Below are 23273 nucleotides of genomic sequence, written 5' to 3'. Positions count from 1 at the left end.
GCTGGTCATTCCATAAGGTTTGAATATCAGAAATCCTGATTGAAAAACACAATATAACAGATAAACTTTGGTTAGTACTGTATGTAGATGTGATCTGTCTTAGCACTCCAGATCCCTGCACAACCTGCAGCTGCCTGTCCCACTGCACTGCTTAAGAATTATATGGATAGCATGGGAACCACAGAGAGGGGTTGTCCCATGACGGCACTGCCTCACTCAGCCAGGGTGCCCCATAAAATCATGCCTACCTCAGTCAGGTGTCAGTTGCCAAGCTGTCTGGAGTACTAGCAGTGGTAGGGAGGATGGAGGTACAAGGCTTTAAAGCCCAAGGGGTGGAGGGAGATACAGAGAAGGTAAATAGGGAGGGAAAAAAGGGAGCTGGTAGTTCCACTGGAGGTGGACATCAAGTAGGTACACTGGGAGCCAAGTAATGACCATTGGCAGTAGTATCAAATGGAAGAAAAACAGTTACAGTACTAAAAACTGGTTGAAGTTCAACCATCTCAGGAGGTAGTTTATGATCAAGAACTGATGTATTGAAGCAAGATATCCAAGTTGTACTAAAGGGATTAGGAATAAACAAGGCTTCAGGAATTGATAGGGTATCACCTGGATTCACAATTTAAAAAAAGTATTCAAAGTGAAATCTATTAAAGGATAGATAGTCTGACCAGTGATGAGGGTACTGTGGGCCTGGAGACATATAAAGTAGAATCAAAGAATCTGGTTTGACTTAGACTGATTTTTATGTAAGTCTCAAATATAAGCAAAAATTATGCTGTTTGATGGCAACTAGTAGATGGTTTATCATAAAGGTTTAAAATAATGACAGTTTCTATGGCTACTTTATAATTCACAGTGAGTCCAATTCCCTGATACACTGATATTCCTTTATCCTTATCCCCCCAGAGCTCCTTTTTTTTAGTTTTGGAAGAGTGCCAGTCTTTCTTCCTAGTTGTAACAGAATGACTGATAATCATCCTGTGAATTTTTAAATTGTTTTTTTTTAAACAATGAATCTGCATGATATAGATCTACAAATTATAGGAATTATGGAAAATGAGAATTATAATGGTTTGTCTTACAAACGCAGCATATAGATCTTAGTGTATTTATAATTGTGACATGGAGTTTGTTAAGCATGTAAGTCTTTCTAGATGAGGAGTATTAGTAACAATGATTTTAAAAGCTTAAAAAAAAAAAAAATCAACTGGAATGTTTCAACAAACTGATATAGTGCTGACCAACTGACTGAAAGAGATCCATTATCTGTGCCCATTTCAAACAAAGCTGACCCAACAGAATATGGAATTTATCAAACAGTATAATGTTGTTGTTGTTGTTAAGTGCCAAAAAGTCAGTTCCAACCCATAGCGACCCTGAACAGGGTTTCCAAGGCTGTACATCTTTACGGGAGCAGAAAGCCTCATCATACACAAGTAAAATTTTGTTGAAGGTAATGTCAAGATGATTGCTGTAGCATAACAACAGGGAGGAGCCAGAAATTCAAGCCGAATTCTGAAGAGAACATGGAATAAGGGTTATAATTACTGCTGTCAGATGGATCTTGGCTGAAAGCAGAAAACACCAGAGTGATGTTTACTTGTGTTTTATTGACTATGCAAAGGCATTCAACTGTGTGGATCACAATAAACTATGTACACCATTGTGTGGAACAGAAATTTCAGAACACTTAATTGTACTCATGAGGAACTTAGCATTCAAAGAGAAAAAGGGGATACTTGTTAGGTGGTGTCAAGTCAGTTCCAACCTCTAACGACCCTATGTACAACAGAACAAAACACTGCCTGGTCCTGTGCCATCCTCACAACCGTTGTTATGCTTGAACCTGTTGTTACTGACACTGTGTCAATCCACCTTGTTGATGGGGGTCCTCTTTTTCCACTGACCCTTTGCCAACAATGATGTTCTTTCCTAGGAACTAGTCCCTCCTTAAAACATGTCCAAAGTACACACAGCAAAGTCGCCATCTTTGTTTCTAAGGAACATTCTGGCTTTACTCCTTCCAATAGATCTGCCTACTGCAGTACATCATTTCATTTCTTGACTGTTGCTACCATGAACATTGGTTGTAAATTCAAATAAAATGAAGCAAGCCAATTTCAATTTTTTTCTGTTTATCATGATATTATCAGTCCAGTTGTAGAGATTTTTTTTTTTTTAACATTGAGGTACAATCCATAATGAAGTCTTTTATCTTTATCAGTATTTCAAGCCTTTTCACTTCCAGTTAGCAAGGTTATGTTATCTGCATATTGCAGGTGGTTAATGAACTTTCCTCCAATCCTAACGCCACATTCTTTTTCATATAATCCAACTTCTTCCATTATTTGCTCTGCATAGAAATTAAATCTGTTGAAAGGATACAACCGTAACACACACCTTTCCTGATTCAAAAAAGTTCAGTATCTCCTTGTTCTAATACCTGCCTCTTGGTCTATATATACAGGTTCCTCATTAACCCAATTAAGTAGTCTGGAAATCTCATTCTGCACAACAGGATCCAAAATTTGCTATGTTTCACACAGTCAAATGCCTTTGCATAATCAATAAAGCACAAGTAAACATCTTTCTGGTATTCTCTGTTTTCAACCATGATCGCTCTAATATCCCTCCTTCCACGTCCTCTTCTGAATAAAATTTAATTTTTTGGCAGCCCCTTGTAAATGTACTCCTACAACTATTTTTGAGATTATCTTCAGCACAATTTTTCTTGCATATATTAATGCTATTGCTTGATTTCTGATTCTCTTGGGACACCTTTCTTTGGAAAAGACACAAACATGGCTTTCCTCCAATCAGCTTGCATTGGTAGCTGTCTTCCAAATTCACTGGCATAGACAAGTGGCTCCAACTCCGCATCAGCTTGTTGAAACATTTGCATTTATATTCTATCTATTCTTGAAATCTTGATTTCCACCAATTCCTTCAGTGTAGCCTCAACTTCTTTCTTCAATTGGTTCTTGATCATATGCTACATTTTGAAATGGGTGATTACAGACCAATTAATTACTTTTGGTAAAGTGATTTTGTACGTTCATCTTCTTTTGAAGCTTTCTGCATCATTCAATAAATGGTTGGTCATATATTCCACATTCTAATTATTAATGGATGTTTGCAGCTGTTTCTTCTCATTTTGAGTTGTGCCTTCTCAGCAAATGTTCATGAAAGTTTTGTTCCACTCACGTCACTAAGGTCAATTCTACATCGAGGAAGCAGCTCTTCCCCAGTAGCATCCAATCTGCGGGTTCGTCTTTCATCAGTATATCAGACAATGTTCCATGACTGTTCAAATGGTTTCCAATGGCTAATCTTTCGGAAGTGGTCTGCCTCTCTTCTTTCTAGTCTTATTCTGGAAACAAACCTGTCTAGCATGGGTGACCTTGCTAGTATTTAAAATACTGGTGGCATAGCTTCCAGCATCACAGCAACACATAAACGACCATAGTACGGCAAACTGACAGAAAAGAGGTGGAAGAGGATACTATGTGATTTTAAACCAGGAATGATGTGTCAGGATTGTGTCCTTTAACCACACTTGTTCAATAGGCTCATTAACAACCTGAGATATGCATATGACACAATCTGGCGAGATGTCCTTTGGTGAGTAGTGTTGGGGTCTTAAAAGCTTGTGAGTGGCCATCTAATATATAACCTTTGGCCTCTTCCTTTCTGAAATAAAGGCAAGTGAAGAAAACCAAGACTTAAGGGAACAATTAGTGCAAAAAATAAGAACCTATGAACCACAGCTTACACAATCCTGAGAGGAGCATTAAGTGATTCCCAACTACCACTTGTTGTTGTTAAGTGCCATCAAATCGGTTCCAATCCACAGCAACCCAGCAGCTGGTGAGCTTGAATTGCTGACCTGCAGTTCTCACAGCTTTGCAGTATGGCTCATTAACCCACAGTGCCACACCAGGACTCCTACCACTACTGACCATTAATTAAGTGGATCACAACAACAGAGGTTTTATGGACAGAGAAGGTAAAAAATGTAGAATAAAAATCAAATTCACAAAAACATCAGATTTAATGTTCTGACAGAGACTGAAAGACATGCCAAGACTGCAAACTATGGCCCTAAGACATCCATCTAACTTGGAACTGAATCCATTCTTGGAAGACAACTTTTTAACTCCATCATCAGCCAAAACAAGACTAGGGCAGAATGTGAAACAGACCATCAATTGCTCATATGCAAATTCAGACTAAAGGTGATGAAAATTAAATCAAGCCCACAAAAAAATAAAATATGATCCTGAACATACCTTACCTGAATTTAGAGATCATCTCAAGAGCAGATTTGATGAATTAGACATTAATGACTGAAGACCAGAAGAGTTATGGGATAACATCAATAACATCATACAGGAAGCAAAAGGTCATTAAAGACAAGGAAGATGGCAAAGTCCAAACTGAGTCATGTTGCTGTTTTTAAGTGCCGTCGAGTCGATTCCGACCCATAGTGACCCTGTACAGGGTTTCCGAGGCTGTAAATCTTTATGGGAGCAGAACGCCTCATCTTTCTCCCACAGAGCAAACTGGTAGTTTCGAACTGCTGGCCTTAAGGTTCACAGCCCGATTCGTAACCACTACGCTACCAGAGCTCCTTAAACTGAGTCATAAAAGACTCTAAAACTTACTCTGAGGCAGAGATGTCAAAGCAAATAGAAGAAATGAGATAAAAGAGCTGAACTGAAAATTTCAAAGGACAGCTCAAGAAGTCAAAGTCAAATATTATAAAGAAATATGCAAAGACATGGAGTTATAAACCAAAGTGAAGAACACACTCAGCATGTCTCAAATTGAGGGAAGTGAAGAAAAAAATTCAAGCCTTGACTCGATGCATAAAGCATAAAATGATGCATAAAGCATCAAAAGAAGATGGAAGGAATACAGAGTTACTGTACAAAAAGAAATGGTTGATGTTCAACCGTTTCAAAAGATAGCATATGATCAAGAGCCAATGATACCGAAGGAAGAAGTCCAAGGTGCATGAAGGCAGTGCCAATAAGCAAGGTTCCGGAAATTGATGGAATACAAATTGAAAATTTTCAACAAACTGAGGCAGTACTTGAGGCACTCACTCATCTATGCCAAGAAATGTGGAAACAGCTACCTGGCCAACTGATTGGAAGAGATCCATATTTGTGCCCATTCCAAAGAGAGGAGATCTAACGAAATGTGGAAATCAAGGGACAATATCATTAATATAATACCCAAGTAATATTATGCTAAAGATAATTCAAAAGTGGCAACAGTACATTGAGAGGGAACTGCCAGAGGTTCAAGTTGGATTTTTAGACTTGGACGTGGAACATGACTGCTGTCAGATGAATCTTGGCTGAAAAAGAAGAGAATACCAAAAGATGAGTACTTGTGCTTCATTGACTAAATTACAGAGAATGAGTATTCCAGAACACTTAAGACCCTGTTCGAAATGATGCGTTTGAGTTACGATGCTAGATGAGACTGTTAGAAGTATCACAGACCACCAAAAGAGCAAACAAATCTTTGTTGGGAGAAGTACAGCCAGAATGTTCCTTACAAGCCAGGATGGCCATACCAGAGTCTCTCACACTTGACATATTATCAGGAGAGACCAGTTCCGGGAGGATAGCATGCTTTGTAGAGTAGAGGGACAGGAAAAAAGAGGAAGACCCCCAATGTAATGAACTGGCACAGTGGCAGCAGCAGTGGGCTGAAGGGTAACAATGTTGACACTGACACAGGACTGGACAATGTTTCATTCGGTACTGACTCAGTAGCACTTAACAACAACAGGGTTTCTAAGGACTGGGTAATGGGCTTGCGGCTAGCAGTTCAGTCCTTATCCTACAGTGCCACACTAAAGGCCCACATATAGGTTCTTGTTGTTAAGTGCTATCAAGTGGGTGCTGACTCATATCGACTCTATATAGGGTTTCTGAAAAGCAACTGGTAGGTTCGAACTTCTGACCTTATAGGATAAGTGATGTTACATTATAGGAATTACATGAAACAAAATGTGTATGAAATGACTAATGGAAAACTGATTTGTAAACCCACATGTAATTAATTCACAAAAACATTAAAAGTATAAGAGAAATGTTCACACTATTATCAACAAAATTAATGGAAAGTATTTTAATGTGCTCAGAAATTACATCTTGCAAATGTTGATGCTACATGCTATTGAGTCAGTTCTGACTCATAGTAACCCTGTATAGGTTCTCTAGGAGCTGCTGTGGGGTTCAACCACTGACCTTGCGGTCCAGTGCTTATTCTACAGTGCTATACCTCTATTATAATGGTCCCAATTACCATTCCGTAACTATTCCCAACTTCTCAACAGAAATTATTCTTCCCATTTTATGGTCTCCTTACTACTAAGACAATGTCTCATGTGCAAAACTCTTGATCTTTCTTTGCTCAGGCTATTCCATATGTTATAACATACTTTCCTCTTCAAATCCTTCTTCATGCTTTTAACTCTCAAGCATTTTTTGAGGATCTATGCTTCTGAAGGAGGCCACCATATCCAACTGCTCCACAAATTTTCTTAAAACTGCTTCAGTCCACACAGACCTCTTGTGAACACCTTGTGCTCCACAACTGTACACTACCTGGATTTCTAACACTGTAGCAGTTTCCTGTATCTCCCATTTAACTATTCCTATTTTGCTCTCCTGCTAAGATTACGTGCCAGGAGATTTGAACTTCCTCGTTGGCAATGACAGCTTATTATTATTCTCTCTAATTTTAGTCACTCACTTACCAGAACTATAACAACTGGCACTCTGACAGAGGTTGAAGCAACAGCTGGAACATTCCTTAGCAGGAAGATGGGTAGCTGGTGGGAACACAAGAAAACACCAGTACCAATGCTGTAAATGTATAGTTCTCTCCTGCTCAGAACAAAAGCAGCAGTTTATCAGCTACTTTGAAGTCAGTCCCATAAAGGACACTGGAGGCTAACTACCAGCCCCAGAATTAGAGAGTTCACAATGGCATCTGTGTAGCTGTTAGGACCAGAAAAAAAGTCACTACTTTGGTGTAAAGCTCTTCTTATGCCTTTCATAATTTTCCCATATAAAACCTTCCACGTGGCCTACTGATTTCATTATTTTCACCACAAAATCTCTTCAACATAGTACTGTTCTCACCTTCCCAACATTAAGATTTTTCTTCTGATCCCCAAGCCCAGATATGGCTTTCATGTTAATATCAATTATTTATATGAACTATAATTTGCTTAATTATGTAAACACTATGTTTGGAGCACTCAAAACACTTGGATCTTCAAAGATGACATTCCAATGTACTCTTCTTAAAAGAAATCAGATGTAGGTTCCTGCAATGTACTAATAGTCCAAACGAAGATAAAGTTCACTGAAAGGCAAAATAAAGAGCACTAGTGCTTAATGTACTCTACCTTCACAGTTTACAAAAGCTTACCTGAAGCAGATGATATCGAGTTGATTCTGACTCATAACTACCCTTCATAGGGTTTCTAAGGCCGTAAATCTTTATAGGAGCAGAAAGGCTCATCATTCTCCTGCAGAGTGGCTGATGGGTTTGAACTGCTGACCTTATGGTTTATGTTGTTGTTGTTAAGTTCTGTCAAGTCGGTTCCGACCCACAGCAACCCTGTACAGGGTTTCCGAGACTGTAAATCTTTACGGGAGCAGAAAGTCTCATCTTTCTTCTGCGGAGCGGCTGGTAGTTTTGAACTGCTGATCTTAAGGTTCGCAGCCCAATTCGTCACCACTACGCTACCAGTCCAGTGCTTATACTACAGTACCACTGTTGTTGTGGTGAAGTGATGTGGAGTTAGTTCTGATTCATAGAGAATCTGTATAGGATTTCCAAGGAACAGATGATGGATTTGAACTGCTGACCTTGTGGTTCAAACTGACATTGCAATCGAGTGCTATTTTATAGCACCACACCAGGACTCCACTAGGGCTCCTTTAACAGCTAAATATAAAGAAGAGCCAAACATTGGAGATAATTTTGTTTTTACATAGGTAAAAAAATAATGATTAAGAAAAAATTAGTAAGATGGGTTTCTTAGTCAATCAACAGAAGAGGAGATTGCAGCATTAGAGTAAGAATGCGATTTCAAAAGGAAAATATTACACTGAAAACAAATAATTCACTGTTTTATAAAAAATATCAAATGTAATTTTATGTCTTAAAACAAAGTTTCCTACTTCTCAAACCCTATATAGGGATCAAGAGACACTTACTCATAATTTTTCACAAGCTGATAAAGGCAAAGAAGAATTCCTAGCCAACAAGCACTGTTATCAGACTGAAGATAAAAGCCAATTTTGTCCACAATGGCAGTCCAACGGCTTGGATAATCATGTTTGATGATATGATGAATGCATGTAGTAAGTTGTACCCTAAAAGGAAAAAATAGAATAAGGATGAAATTATACCCAGATAAAATTTTGCTAACTCACAGAAAATGGCTGTATACAACAAAACTAATTTAAAATAACGGTCTGATATTTGGTTACAGATGAGTGACAATAAGTCACTCAACAAAAACTGTTCCTGATTTTAAAAATAACTAAATATCTGTTATTTTTAAATAAAGTTATTTAAAATAAACACTTGATGCCAAATGTTTCCATTTGTCATCCCCTATCATCATCATTTTCAGCAACCTTGTACAGGGTTGCTATTGGTCGGAATTGACTCGACGGCACTTAACAACAACAACAATCATCATTTAAAATTCTGAAAAATCACAAAAATAAAGGAGATCTTAAACATCAAAATGCTACAATAAGTTAAAATAAATACATACCTTATAAGCTCAGGGGAGTGAATAATGGCTTCTACAATGTTTTCTCGAATACAATGTCGATCTTCTTCTGGAATAGTGTAAGGAGATATATCCCCTGGTGCTGTTTCTCGATCAGGCCAATACTGTGTTATCATATTTTTCAAATATATAACACCTGAAACAGATTAGTTTGACCAAAAGATGTTTACTGTGATGACCTGGTAAGTACCCCTTCTATGTGTCCACACCTCAATCATTTCTTTCAGACCATTATTTAAAAAGTTGATCACCAAATATCAATTTAATACTCTCAACTGCAGCAATCAACCTACAAAGATATTATTAAAAGTATGAAATATATAAAAATTAAACAGTTACATGACTTTTGTACATTACATTTACTCTTACAACTTTTTTTTTGGCTTTCTATAGGACAGCTATTTTAATTTTAGCAGATCCGTTTTCTAAATGAAGCCTCTATACAATTTTCACACACTATTCCTGGTGTGGTGTTGTAGGATAAGCAGTGGACTGCTAACTGCAAGGTTGGAAGTTCAAACACACCAGTCACTCCTCAGAAACCCTATACAAGGCTATTATTGTAAGTCGGAAGTCACTCAACAACATGTAACTAACAACATTCCAATATAATTTCTACAATTATGTTAATAACAAAAATTTCAATTTTTCTTTAAAATAGCGGGGGGGGGGGGGGCTACAGTATAAAGATGTAGTCCATTAAAGTCATTCTGAGAGAAAAAGATGTGGCAATCTGTATGCATAAGTAAAGATTACAGTCTTGGAAGCCCTATGGGGCAGTTCTACTCTGCTTTATAGGGTTGCTATGATTCTGAATGGACTCAGTAACAATGGGAAATCAGGCCTGGTAAAGTACTTCCGAAAGGTCAGTTTTAAAATCCTACAGAGTGCAGTTTTACTCTGCACACAAAGGGTTGTCAGAAATCAGAATCAAGTCAATGGGAACCAAAAACTTTGAACAAAGTTAACTCAAATTGATGTGGCAAAATGTAAATTGTTAACAATGCTTTCTGCCCAGACCTTCCCTTTAATATAAAAGGAGAAACTAAGGGACAAAAATTAAAACAGAAAAAGCTCAATCACAAATGCTTAGAAAACAAAGTTTCTCAAAATTAATTTTTAAGTTCTGCAAAACACAGACTCTACTTCTGTGTTCAGTAATTAACTCTTAACTGGAACCCTAATCCTATTTAAACCAGTATAAACAATACTATAAGGATTTATATACTTCACTTTATCCTAGTGATTAAAATATTAAACCATCTTGCATTATTAAAAATTTTTTTTTAGGAATACACTTTGAACAAGTTTCGAAATTAATGTTATATACAGTAAAAGAGCACTGACTCAATATGTAGGACTGATACAGGAGGGAACTTCAAAAAGTTCATGGAACTCAACTAGAGGAAGAGAAAGAAGTTTGAAACAGGAAGCAAATGTAAATTGCTACAATTTGATGAACTTGACCTTTTCCTATGGATGTAGTTGCTCAATACTGAGAAGGAGTCTTCAGATCAAGATATTTACACAGGGTTGATAGGGAAGGGCAACTCACACATCAGTTACCTAAAAGGCAGGAATTGGCTGGCTTACAAGTTTTCAAGACGGAGTTTCGGTTCACAGTGTGTGTGTGGGGTTGGAGGAAACACAGAATCCCCACTTGAATAGCTTTCATCTTACCTAGATGGGTCTGATAAAAGGAGATGGGGGTAGACTTATTTTGATTCAACAGTAATTGTTATCATGTAACAATTTAACTGTAAAGGTAATAGATGTGCAACAAAAGGGGGGAAGTAGTTAATCTTACAGGACCTCAGGACCATCAGGAGGGAAGATTATGAGGGAAACGTGCAATCCTACCCAGACAAGTAGTGACACCAGAGACAGAGGCATGGAAAGATAGTATAAGGACTCTAGACTCATGGAAAGAGAAAGGCTGTGCTGGTGAGTAGGAGGCTAGCTTGCAAAATGTGCCCTTTGGTTGCTTGTTGTTGTTATTGTTAAGTGCCGGTGTGTCAGTTTCGACCCATAGCGACCCTGTATAGGGTTTCTGAGGAGTGACTGGTGAGCTTAAATGGTTATATATTCCTTCGTGGTTTTGTGTACATCAAAAAAAAAAAAAAAAAAAAAAAAAGAGGAATAGAGGCAAATACTCTTAAATCGATGGGCATGGAGGTTTTTTTTTTTTAAATCATTGCAGTGAAACAAAATACAATAGGTTGAGCGCAAACTGATGTTCTTCGATGTAAACGATCACTTAATTTACACAATAAAAGCTTCAAAAAAATTTCATGGAAAAATGGAATTAAAAGATAATGAAATTTTTGTTCATCATCCAGGAGACATCAAGAAAAGTGGTCGGGTCCCTTCAGGGCAAACCCCCTTCCAAGACTAAGACTCAAAGGGAATACACGAGCAGACATGCGCTCTGACTAGTGACCATGTTTGTCACCAATAAGGGGAAGCGATGGAAAACAGCAATGAAGCTGTGAACTAAGCCCTACAATGTTCAATAGTCTCCTGTGAACCCAGGAGGAGGCCTGGTTGGCCAGCAGTGTGGCAAGACCTGAGGACTCTTGGGCCCAGAGTCAGTGACACAGCCACACAGGACGAGACTGGAGAGGGAAGTGTCCAGTTGATAAGAAGAGAGGGCATATGCACAAGAACACCTACACTTGCAGATAATACCCACTTGACCTGGCTTCAATGACTGGATGATCAGAGGTCAACTAGAAGAAGAAAGAAGAGGAAACAAAGAGTAATCTGATACAATTTGATGAACTTGATCAACACTTATGGATGCAATATCTCAAAGGAGGGTCAAATCTTTATACCGAGGATTATTCCCACACCCTCCATACACAGAGTAGACGGGCATGGGCAACTTAGACATTGGCTATCCAAAATGGGGGGGCTACAAAGGCAAGAAGTGACTGGCTTACAAGCTTTCAAGAGGGAGCCTAGATCCAGAGGGCATGGAGGAAGGTAGAATCTCCACTGAGTAGTAGCCAATCTGTCTGGGCCAGGCTGAAAGGAAATGTGGATAGGTCTCTTGTTATACAATAATAAGTAATTGTTATCAGGACTGATTGTGTGGGCTGGAAATGTAAAAGTAGTGACTGACTTTGTAGTCTATGAGCGGAGGTCCCTGGGACCATCAAGGGAGAAGAGTGAAGAGCGGGGCCCTACCCAGAGAAGCAGTGACGCCAGAGATGGAGGCAGAGATGATGACACGGTGAGATGGAGCTGCTTGGGACTTTAGACCCAGAGAGGGAGAGGGGCTGTGTGCTGACGATCGGAGGGCAGGCTTGCAGGGTATATATACCCTTTGGTTGGCTGATGATGCATGGAGGGGACTGTAACCATGGCAATGAAATGATATATGATAGGATGAATGTAAAGCTAATGTTCTCCCATGTGAACTATCACATAATTCACTAAACATTAAGAAAAAAAAAAAAAAAGATAATGAAATTTTTGCACAAACATTTGGAGCCACCTCATATTTGAGATTAAAACTATTTCTAGAACTTTGATTCTTCAGATCCAAACCCGAACAAAGATCAAAATTAACACTAAATACAAGCTATGGACAACATTGCGAAGTATGAGTATTCCAGAACACTTAATTGTGCTCATGAGGAATCTGTACCTGGACCAAAAAGCAGTTGTTCGAGTAGAAAATGGGAACAATGAATGGTTTTCAAATTAAAACTGGTGTCCAACAAACTTGTATTCTTTCACCAAACTTATTCAACCTGTATGCTGAGCAAATAATCCGAGTAGCTGGGTTCTATGAAGAAAAACATGGCATCAGGATTGGAGGAAGACTCATGAACAACCTGCGATATGCAGATGATACAACCTTGCTTGCTGAAAGTGAAGAGGGCTTAAAAAACATTTACTGATGAAGATCAAAGAGCACAACATTCAGTATGGATTACATCTCAATGTAAAGAAAACAAAATTCCTCACCACTGGACCAATAAACAGCATTCTTATCAATGGAGAAAAGACTGAAGTTGTCAAAGACTTCAGTTTACTCAGATCAACCATCAACACTCACTCACGGAAGCAGCAGTCAAGAAATCAGAGGATATATTGCATTAGGCAAATCTGCTGCACAGAAACTTTTTAAAGTGTTTAAGAGCAAAGATGTTAGCTTGAAGACTAAGGTGCGCCTGACCCAAGCCATGGTATTTTCAATAACCTCATATGCATGTGAAAGCTGGACAGTGAATAAGGAAGATCATAGAAGAACTGATGCTTTTTAGTTATGGTGTTGGAAGAGAAAATTGAAAGTGCCATGCATGGGCTGCCAAAAGACCCAATAGATCCGTTTTGGAAGAAGTGCATCCAGAATGTTCCTTAGAGGCCAAGATGGCCAAACTTCGTCTCTCATACTTTGGACATATTGTCAGGATGGAGAAGGATATCATGTTTGGTAAGGTGGAGGGTCAGAGAAAAAGAGGAAGACCCCCAATGAGATGGATTGGCCAAGTGGCAGCATCGATGGACTTAAGCGTGCCAACAGTAGTGAAGTTGGCCCAGGATTGGGCAGTGTTTCATTATGCTATGCATAGGTTTGCTATGAGTAGGTTCCGACTCGATGGCACCTAACAACAGCTCATGTGTCTGCTAAATGCAAGCTCTGAATATTTCTTCATCATAATGAATACAGGAATGAGATATATGTACTTATTTGTACAATTCTGAGTTGGTATTTGTGACACTAAGTTGGTGTTTGTGGTACTAAGATTTTGTGTGAACTTGACTGAGCCAAGATTCTCAGTGGTTTAGAGATGAAATGTATTTATCTCCATGAGATCTAATAAAATGCAATTGACTATGATGAAATCTGCTATGAGCAATTAAAAAGCTGTTTCCTCAGGTTGTGGCCTGCTTCCAATATATTAGACATTCAGGCAAAGCTTGCTTGCTCTCTGCTAGGCCAGGATCTTGCATCTGGCTCATCCTCTGACCTCTGGTTCTCTGGACTTAAGCCAGTGACCTGATCTACTATCTTCATGCCACCTGGTCTGCTGTTCTTGGTTCATCTAACCTGGACTTGGGACTCTCGCTCATCTACAACTGTGTGATATAAATATATTTAAGCTTCAATGGTTTTGGTCATCAGGAGAACCTAACCTAAGGCACCATTAAATTAGAATCTGCCCCTCTTTCCCAGTCCACATCCATTTCCTACATCCCTCAAAGCAGTTACACACTTGTCTCATCCACATTCAACTTTCCTACTCTGCTCCAGGTTCAACAAAACAGCTCAAGTCTTTCAAATTTGGCTAGTGGTTTAGCCAAACACTTCAGGTTTGAAAATATATGTCTAAGTTTCACTCCTCTAGAAAACGCAGCCTAAGACAGTTTTTGTTTACCTACCCCCTGCCACCCTGGTTGGATAAAACAAAGAACTGGAAATGGTACTGCAAAGATCTTATGGCTTATATGTATTTTTTATATACAACCCATGTAGAAAACTTGAATTTGACTACAAAGATGAAACAACTTCCTTAAGACATGCATTACAGAGATCATTCAATTATTGTTATTGTTGTTGTTGTTAAGTGCCGTTGAGTCATTTCCAACCCATAGCAACCCTGTGTAGGGTTTCCAAGGAGCAGCTGGTGAGCTTGAACTGTCAACCTTGCAGTTCAAACTGACTTTGCAGTCTGGCGCATTAACCCACAGTGCCACACCAGGACTCCTTATTGTTATTGTTGTTGTTGTTGTTGTTGTTAAGTGCCGTCGAGTCGATTCCGACCCATAGCGACCCTGTACAGGGGTTTCCGAGGGTGTAAATCTTTACAGGAGTAGAAAGCCTTATCTTTCTCCTGCGGAGCAGCTGGTAGTTTCGAACTGCTGACCTTAAGGTTCGCAGCCCGATTCGTAACCACTACGCTACCAGAGCTCGTTGCTATTAAATCCGTTTCAATTCATAGTGACCCAATACACAACAGAATGAAACATTGCCTGCTGCCTGGTCCTATGTCATTTTCACAACTGTTGGTACGCTTGAGTCTAATGATACCGCCACTGTGTATTTTAAATGCTTTGCAACCTAGGGATTACACCTCAACAAAAGGAAAACATAAATAGCCACAACTGGTCCAATAAGTAACATTATGATACACAGAAAAGATTGAAGTTGTCAAAAAATTTCATTTTACTTGGATCCACAACTAATGGCTAGGGAAGCAGCAGTCATGAAATAAGATGAAGTACTGTATTAGCAAATCTGCTACAAAAGATCTCTTTACATTGTTAAAAAAATGAAAGATGTTACTTGGAAGACTAAGATGCATCTGACTCAAGCCATGTTACTTTCAATTGCCTCATAAGCATGTGAAAGCTGGACAATCAACAAGAAAGACTGACGAATATGGTACTGGTGAAGAATATTAAATATATCATAGATTGCCTGAAGAAAAAAAAATAAATCTGTATTGAAGAAAGTAAAACAACCAGAATACTTCTTAGAAGCAAGGATGGTAGACTTTATTTCATGTACTTTGAACATGAACATCAGAAGGGAATAGTCCCTACAAAAGGACAACCTGCTTAAAGGTAAAGTAGTGAAAAAGAAGTAGACCTTCATGAGATAAACTGACACAGTGGCTGTAAGATTGGACTCAAGCACAGGAAGGAATGTGAGGATGGCGTAGCACAGTGCGATGTTTCATTTTGTTTTGCCTGGGTAACTATGAGTTGGAACTGACATAGGTACACCTAAAACCCAACAACAAATTAAGAGGTTCATCTTCTAGCAAAGTAAAAACAATGTTCTGTTGTGATCCATAGGAATCTCATTGACTTAATTTTTGGAAGTAGATTGCCATCCCTTTCTTGTTAACCTGTCTTGTCTGGAAGAGCCATTGAAAACTGGTGACCCTGTTGGCATAACTTCCAGCATCATAGCAACACACGTCTCCACAGTTACAAAAGAAGTGATGAACAGGTAGTGAATTCAACTGTTATGAGTACAACTTAAAAATTAGTGACAAGCAAAAATAAAATTAATGACATTTTAAATTTGACAAAATTACATGGTTTAGATGGTTCTGGTGTTTATACAATTAATCATTTTCTAATACAATATAATTTTGCTTATACAATCAAATTTCTAGAATACATTAAGCTCTTTCTAAAAATCAGAGTTACAACTTTAGTAAAAATTAGAAATTAATTAAGAAATAATCACATGAGAAATATTCCATTTTAATGCCACTCTTGCTGTTTCTTTTAAAAAAAAAAAAAAAGATAAATGACTTACATTTATCTATTTATTTACTAGGTATCTAGTGTGTTAGGCAATGAATTCTTTAGGCTCTAGAATAAAATTGTGGGGTGGGGGGAAAGCATAACTGAAGAACTTAAATTCTACTTCTAATAACAGAGAAGCTCTGGTAGTGTAGTGGTTACGAATCTGGCTGTGAACCGCAAGGTCAGCAGTTCGAAACTATCAGCTGTTAAGCGGGAGAAAGACAAGGTTTTCTGCTCCCATAAAGATTTACAGCCTCAGAAACCCTGTACAGGGTTGCTATGAGTCGGAACTGACTCCATGGCACTTAACAATAACAGAGAAATGTTCATCATTACATGACATAATTAGCTCTCAAAGTGTGAAAACTAAGAAATGTTTATACTATGTAAGAACATTTAAAATTTAGCATAGGGAAAAAGAACAAGAAAAAATACCAAAATAGAATTGTTTTTTCAAGAACGATATGATTATTGGTACTTTGTATTTTCTATAACAAAAGTAACCCATCCGCAAACCAAACAAGAAGAAATTAGAAGATGTGAATTGCATTATTTTGCAAGCTAATAGACAATATTCAGAAGTAGTTTTCACCTTTTCTCTTTCCAGGTTTCCTCTTAATTCAACTAAACAGGACATTATTTCTTTAAACTCTACCACCAAATACCAAGACATTTGTTTGTTGTATGTAGTTAATACTTGATGGCAAAACTAATTCCAAGGAAGAAAAATCACTGAAAAGTCAACTCTAGATGCTTCTGTTATTCAAGTATGAGCCTTTTCAACAATATATTGACACTCAAAATAATTCAAGAAACTTGCCTGCCTGTCTCACAGGTAATTCCAGTTGTTCCGACATAGTAATCTGAAGCAGTGTTGACACAAAATTCAGAGACTTGTGCGCCTACAAACAAAGAAATACATTTAAATTTCTACAGATAAATAAATTTAAAAATAACAGATCCAAGAAACTCCATTATTCTTCCACTGCTTGGCTAGCACAAAAGGCACTTCACAAGTTGTTCCCAACCTTATTTTCCATCACTTCCCTCAGTCGAACTCAAGCCAATTTAATAATCTAACTCCTGAAACATTTTGCATTTGCCTGTAAACTGCTGCACCTTAACTGTATCCCAGCTAATATTCTTATGCAACACTTCTGGCAGCATTTCAAAAACAACATTCTTCTGTGATTCAGATTTCCCCAATTCAGAAATAATTTCTCCACAGAGATGTTTTGTTAAAAGGCCAGGCACATACTAAATCACAAAAATTAATAGCGCTGGGAGATGGTTTCTAAGATGCTGTTAATGTTTTATTTCTTGATATGACTGCTGTTGTACACAGGTGTGTTCAATCTGTAAAAATTAATATACTATGGGTGGTATAGTGCTGTAGGATAAGCACTGGACTGCTAACCATGTAATCACTATTATGTGTATAGGCTCCTCCCTCCAGCCCAAGTTTTAGAATTTTTCTGCACATGAATAATAGTCATTTCTATTTCCTTTATAAACATTTCTCCAAACATTCTAAAAGTACATTCTTACAAAATTTATGGCACTTTGGGATAAACAATAAATTGCTAACCACAAGATTGGCGGTTCAAATGCACCAGGCACTATGAGCTGAAACAAACTTGATGGTGCTTAATACCACCACCATCAACAAACAAGCAGAAATTTATCTCTGTGGATATATGAAAGTTCTTCCATATAAGAACACAGTATAAGTACTTAATTCACTCTAAGAAGACGGGCACAGGAATTTTTTGTATACATCACAGAGAAGGTGGACAGAGGGTTGAACAAGACAACCAGGTCCCATGATCTCAGGAATCTTAGTTTAATGGAGAAAGTAGGGAAACTATTAAAGAATCAAAGAGTATTTTGTAACCCAGACTTGAGGAATGTATCCAGAAAAGCATCCCAAAAGTAATGCCTAAATTTGAGAACTGAACAGGAAGAGACAGGCAAATCAAGGGGAAGGTGACCTTTCCGGTACTCAAAACCAGATCATTTCACTGGTACTGATTAGTTTACTACCTATCACCTACCCTTTTGAAAGAAATACTCTTCTACCTACTATACCACATTTCGTGGGTTGCTTCTCAGGAGTCCTGGTGGCACAGTAATTAAGTGTTCAGTTGCTAACCAATGGGTTAGCCATTAGAACATGCCAGCAACTCCACAGGAAAAAGACTGTCTGCTCCTATAAAGATTTACAGTCTTGGAAGCCCTACTTTCTTTTAAGGTTGCCACTAGTCAGAATCAACTCAATGGCCGTGGGATTTTTGTGGGTTTTTATTGTCATTGTTGTTTATATGGCAATTGCTCATTTCCAGGCCAGACTATTATTAACAAACGTCTCATTATCTTGCAGGCTTCTCAAACATATACTACGTTCAAAACAGCCTTTCCCCTAAAAGCTGTTACTCTATTCACCTGTACTACCTTACCTCCACTGTCACTATCCTTAGAATTACTTAGAACTACCTGAATCTCATCTTTAATACTTCCTCTTCTTCTTCCCCAATAAATTACATCAAGTCCTGTTAACTCTATATTCAAAATGTCTATTTAACAATGCACTCTCTCTATTATGATTAACACCACCATAGCCAGTCACAGGAGTCCTCACGGAACTGCAAGGTTGCAGTTCAAAGCCATCAGTCACTCTGTGAAAGAAAAATGAGGCTTTCTGTTCCTGTAAGGATTTATATAGCTTCAGAAACCCTACACAGGGTTGCTATGAGTCAGAATTGACTTGATAGCAGTGGGTTTGAGTTTGTTTTTTTGTTTTTTTTTTTTAAATAATAAAACCTCAACTCCTTCTCTAAGCTAATAATCCTGCATGATCTTGCTCTTTAAAATACTCTCTCCCTCACCTCCTGCTCTGCCTTATCAATCTTATTTAAGTTCTTTCAGTAAGAAACATATTACCCAAAAGTCTTTGCACTTGCTATGACTTTTTACCTAGGATCTTTCACATACCATGGTATTTTCAATAACCTCATATGCATGTGAAAGCTGGACAGTAAACAAGGAAGACCGTAGAAGAATTAATGCTTTTGAGTAATGGGGTTGGAGGAGAATATTGAAAATGCCACAGGCTACCAAAAGATCTAACAGATCTGTGCTGGAAGAAGTGCAGCCAGAGTGCTTCTTGGAGGCCAGGATGGCCAAACTTCATCTCTCATACTTAAGACATATTGTCAGGAGGGACCAGTCGCTGGAGAACGATATCACGTTTGGTAAGGTGGAAGGTAAGAGAAAAAGAGGAAGAACCCCAGCGAGACGAATTCGAAAAGTGTCAACTCAATGGCTCAAGTGTGGCAACAATTGTGAGGTTGGCTCAGGACCAGGCAGTGTTTTATTCAGTTATGCATAGGGTTGCTATGAGTCGGTACTGACTCGATGACACCTAACAACAACAATCTTCATGAGAGGACACTTCAGGTCTTTTCTTTCACAGCAATTTCACTCTTAGCTATATATCCATGAGACATGAGTGCTTATATTCACAATGGAGTCCTGGTGTGACATTGTAGGACAAACACTACATTATTAACCACTAGGTCAGCAGGTTCAAACCCACTAGCAGCTCCTCGGAAACCCTATGCTGAACCAACTCTATGACACTTCATATATTCAGAATAAGATTTGTCCATTGACAAGTAAATAGAAAAACTGTGGTAGATTAAATACTTCACAGCATGTTTAAAAAAATTAACATAAAACCAACTTATGGAATTAAGCTATAACCCAAACCCCATTGCTATTGAGATCAAGTCATAGCAATCCTGTATAGGGTTTTTAAGGCTATACATCTTTATAGTAGCAAAAAGCTTCATTTTCCTCCTGCAGAGTGGCTGTTAAGTTTGAACTGCTGACCTTGCAGTGAGCAGTTTAGTGCTACAGCACCACCAGGGCTTCTTCAAGCAACAACGCAGGTCTCAAAAACATGAGAGAAAGATGCCAGACTCCTTGAGAACATATCATGTAATTCTTAATTCTATTCATATGAAATTTGAAGGACAGGTAAATCTAATCTATAGCAATTGAAGGCAGAATAGTGGTAACCTGTAGGGAGGGACAGCATACCAAGAAGGCCACGGGAATGTTCTAGGCCAATAAAATGTTACATATCTTGATCTAGGTAAAAATGAGCTGTACATTTATTATATGACCTTTGTATTATATGCAAATTACTCCATTAAAAAAAAAAAAAAAAAAGCAACAAAACTTTTAACCCAAATATTCATAGCAGCATCATTCACAATAGTCAAATGGAAAAATTATTCATGCTCATGAAATGATGAAGGGATAAGTAAAGTGTATATATTCCTAAGATAAAATATCATTTGGCATTAAGAAAGAGAAGTACTGGTACATGCTACAACATGGATGCACCTTAAAAACATAAATGCTAAGTAAAATAAGCCAGACACAAAAAGCAGATTGATGGTTGGTTGCCAGGAGTGGGGGTTTGAAGGGAAAAAGAGGAGAAACTACTAAGAAGTATGGGGTTTCTATGCGTGGTAAAAATGTTCTAAAATCATGGGTTTGGTTGCATAGCTCCTGTTAATATACTAAAAACCACTGCATTATACACTTTAAGTAGATGAGTGATATGACATGTAAATGAGAGATAATCTAAAGTCATTAAAAAAAACTATGAAAATAAGACTATTTTATCACTTAAAAAATTTTAAATTATTTAAAGTTACTTTCACTACCTTAAATAAAAATCTAACCAAAGAAACACACACAAACCGAAAAACACAAATATAAACAAGTATAATGGAGTCCAACAGTGTCACTTTCAGACAGCTGAGATACACTAAGAGACAGTCTATTTATGTCAGCAGGAATAGTATGTGCAAACTTAACCTCGGACATCTACTCACCTGCTCCATAAAAATCTTCAACCCAGTAGAAATCCCTAAAGGAGAAAGTCTTGTATTCTCCCAAAGAAGTTTAAATTGGCATAAGGAATCTTGTCAGGATGATAGAAATGTTCTAAAACAGGATTATGACAATGATGTACAATTTACCAAAAATCATTAAGATTCACATAAAACATTAATTTTATAAAACACAAATTATATCACAAAAAGTTAAAAAAAAAAAAAAAAAGGAAGAAAAAAAAAGGACCACATTCCTATATAAGTATAATTCAAAACAGATATATATATATATAAAAAAAGGATATATTAACTCTTGAAATTAGGAATAAACATTCTTTCAAGCACTGGGTGATATGTAACAATTTTCTGGCATTTTTGGTTATAGCAAATAATCACAAATTATCTTCAGTATTTTTACAATAAAATATTACCAGCATAATCTTTATATATATACTTAAACCCATAATTTTAAATTTTGGGTAGTTATGATATTTTTCTCAAAGTTCGGCAAACAGTAATACTGGCCTCAGAAAACACAATAAATCTTTTATATAAGTGAGAATACAAATATAAATTCTGGATGCTCACATCAATTAGAAGTCTGGAGGAACAGATAGATGGATCACTGAACATCATTGCTGTTGTTATGTGACGTGGAGTAGGTTCCAGCTCTTAGCGACCCTGTACAGGGTTTCTGAGGCTGTAAATCTTTACGGGAACAAAAAGCCTCATCTTTCTCCCAGAGAACAGCTGGTAGTTTCAAACTGCTGACCTTGTGGTTTGCAGCCCAATTCATAACCACTACGCTACCAGAGCTCCTGAACATCATTAAGTAGGGCTAAAACTCAATACTCATTACAATGAAATGTTCTGGAATACCCATTATTTCCCATGTTATCCACTGCTTGTCATAATCCACACAGTCAAAAGCTTTTATATCGTCAATAAAGCACAAACATCTTTTCTGGTATTCTCTGCTTTTAGTCAAGATACATCTGATACCAGCAATGACATCCCAAATTCCATGTCCTCTTCTGAATCCACCTTGAATTCTGGCAGCTACCTTCAACAAAATTTTATTTACATGGGATATTAATGATATTGTTACATGATTTCCACATACTGTTGAATCATCTCTCTTTGTAATGGTCACATCCAAATTTCTTAGCATAGATGAGTGCCTCCAGTGCTGCAAGAGTTTGTTGAAAGACTTCACTTTGTATTCCATTAATTCCCAGACTCTTGTTCTTTGCCAATGCCTTTAATGTACCTTGTAGTTCTTCCTTCAGTATCAGTGACTCTTGATCATATGCTATCTCTTGAATTGGCTGAACGTAAACCATTTCTTTTTGGTACTGTATTCCTTCCATCTTCTTTTAAAGATTTCTGCATCTCTCAATATTTTGCCCAGAGAATTCTTGAATATTACGTCAAGGCTTGAATTTTTTCTTCAGATGTTTCAGCTTGAGAAATGCTGAGTATATTTTTTCCCTTTCGGTTTTGTAAATCCAGATCTTTGCACATTTCATTATAATATTCGACTTTTATCTTCTACTAGAGTTGTACTTTGAAATTTTCTGTTCAGCTCTTTTACTTCCTCATTTCTTCCATTTGCTTTAGCATCTCTATGCTGGTAAGCAAGTTTCAGAGTCTCTTTTGACATCTATTTTGGTCTTGTCTTTCTTTCCTGTCTTTTAAATGACCTTTTACTTTCTTCCTATATGATGTTCTTGATGTCACCCCACAGCTCCTCTGGTCTTCGGTCAATATTGCCTGTCAGTTTGTTGTACTGTAGTGGCTTGCATGTTGCTGTGAAGCTGGAAACTCTGCCATCAGTATTTTAAATATCAGAGGGTAGCCCATGATGAACAGATTTCAGCAGAGCTTCCAGACTAAGATAGACTTGGAAGGAGAGGCAGACTATTTCTGAATGTTTAGCCACTGAAAACCTAGAAGATGCACCCTCAGGTTGGAAAGCACTCAAAATGCGACCGAGGAACAGTTTTCTCCTCAAAGTAGAGTTGACCGTGATGACACAAATAGAGTACAAATTTTGGGATGTAGTTCTGGTCATTTTGAACCTAACAATCATGGTCAAATCATAAAGTAGATTCATCAAGTTTTGATTTTCCCATAACAACTTGATCTTTGGAATTTAACCACGTGTACCCGTGAGGAGTCGATATAATAGCTTCCCATATTGTTTTATTTCACAGTTGTTTATCTTTGAATTACTTCATACAGCTTTA

At 37.7% G+C, this 23273-nt stretch overlaps 1 protein-coding gene across 1 annotated transcript in view; it reads right to left on the bottom strand.

Annotated features, from left to right (window-relative positions):
* The window catches only part of IPO7 (importin 7), a 67416-nt gene that overhangs the window by 32224 nt on the left and 11919 nt on the right, over window positions 1-23273 (bottom strand). Inside the window, exons 2-4 of the mRNA XM_006872995.1 lie at window positions 16938-17019; window positions 8825-8978; window positions 8256-8414 (exon numbers count right to left, since the gene is read on the bottom strand). Of these exons, the coding sequence (XP_006873057.1) occupies window positions 8256-8414; window positions 8825-8978; window positions 16938-17019 (395 nt within the window). The remainder of the gene's footprint in view (window positions 1-8255; window positions 8415-8824; window positions 8979-16937; window positions 17020-23273) is intronic.

The sequence above is a fragment of the Chrysochloris asiatica genome, unplaced genomic scaffold, assembly GCF_000296735.1.
Source record: "Chrysochloris asiatica unplaced genomic scaffold, ChrAsi1.0 scaffold00219, whole genome shotgun sequence".
NCBI lineage: Eukaryota > Metazoa > Chordata > Mammalia > Afrosoricida > Chrysochloridae > Chrysochloris > Chrysochloris asiatica.
This window is presented reverse-complemented; position numbering and strand designations above follow the sequence as displayed.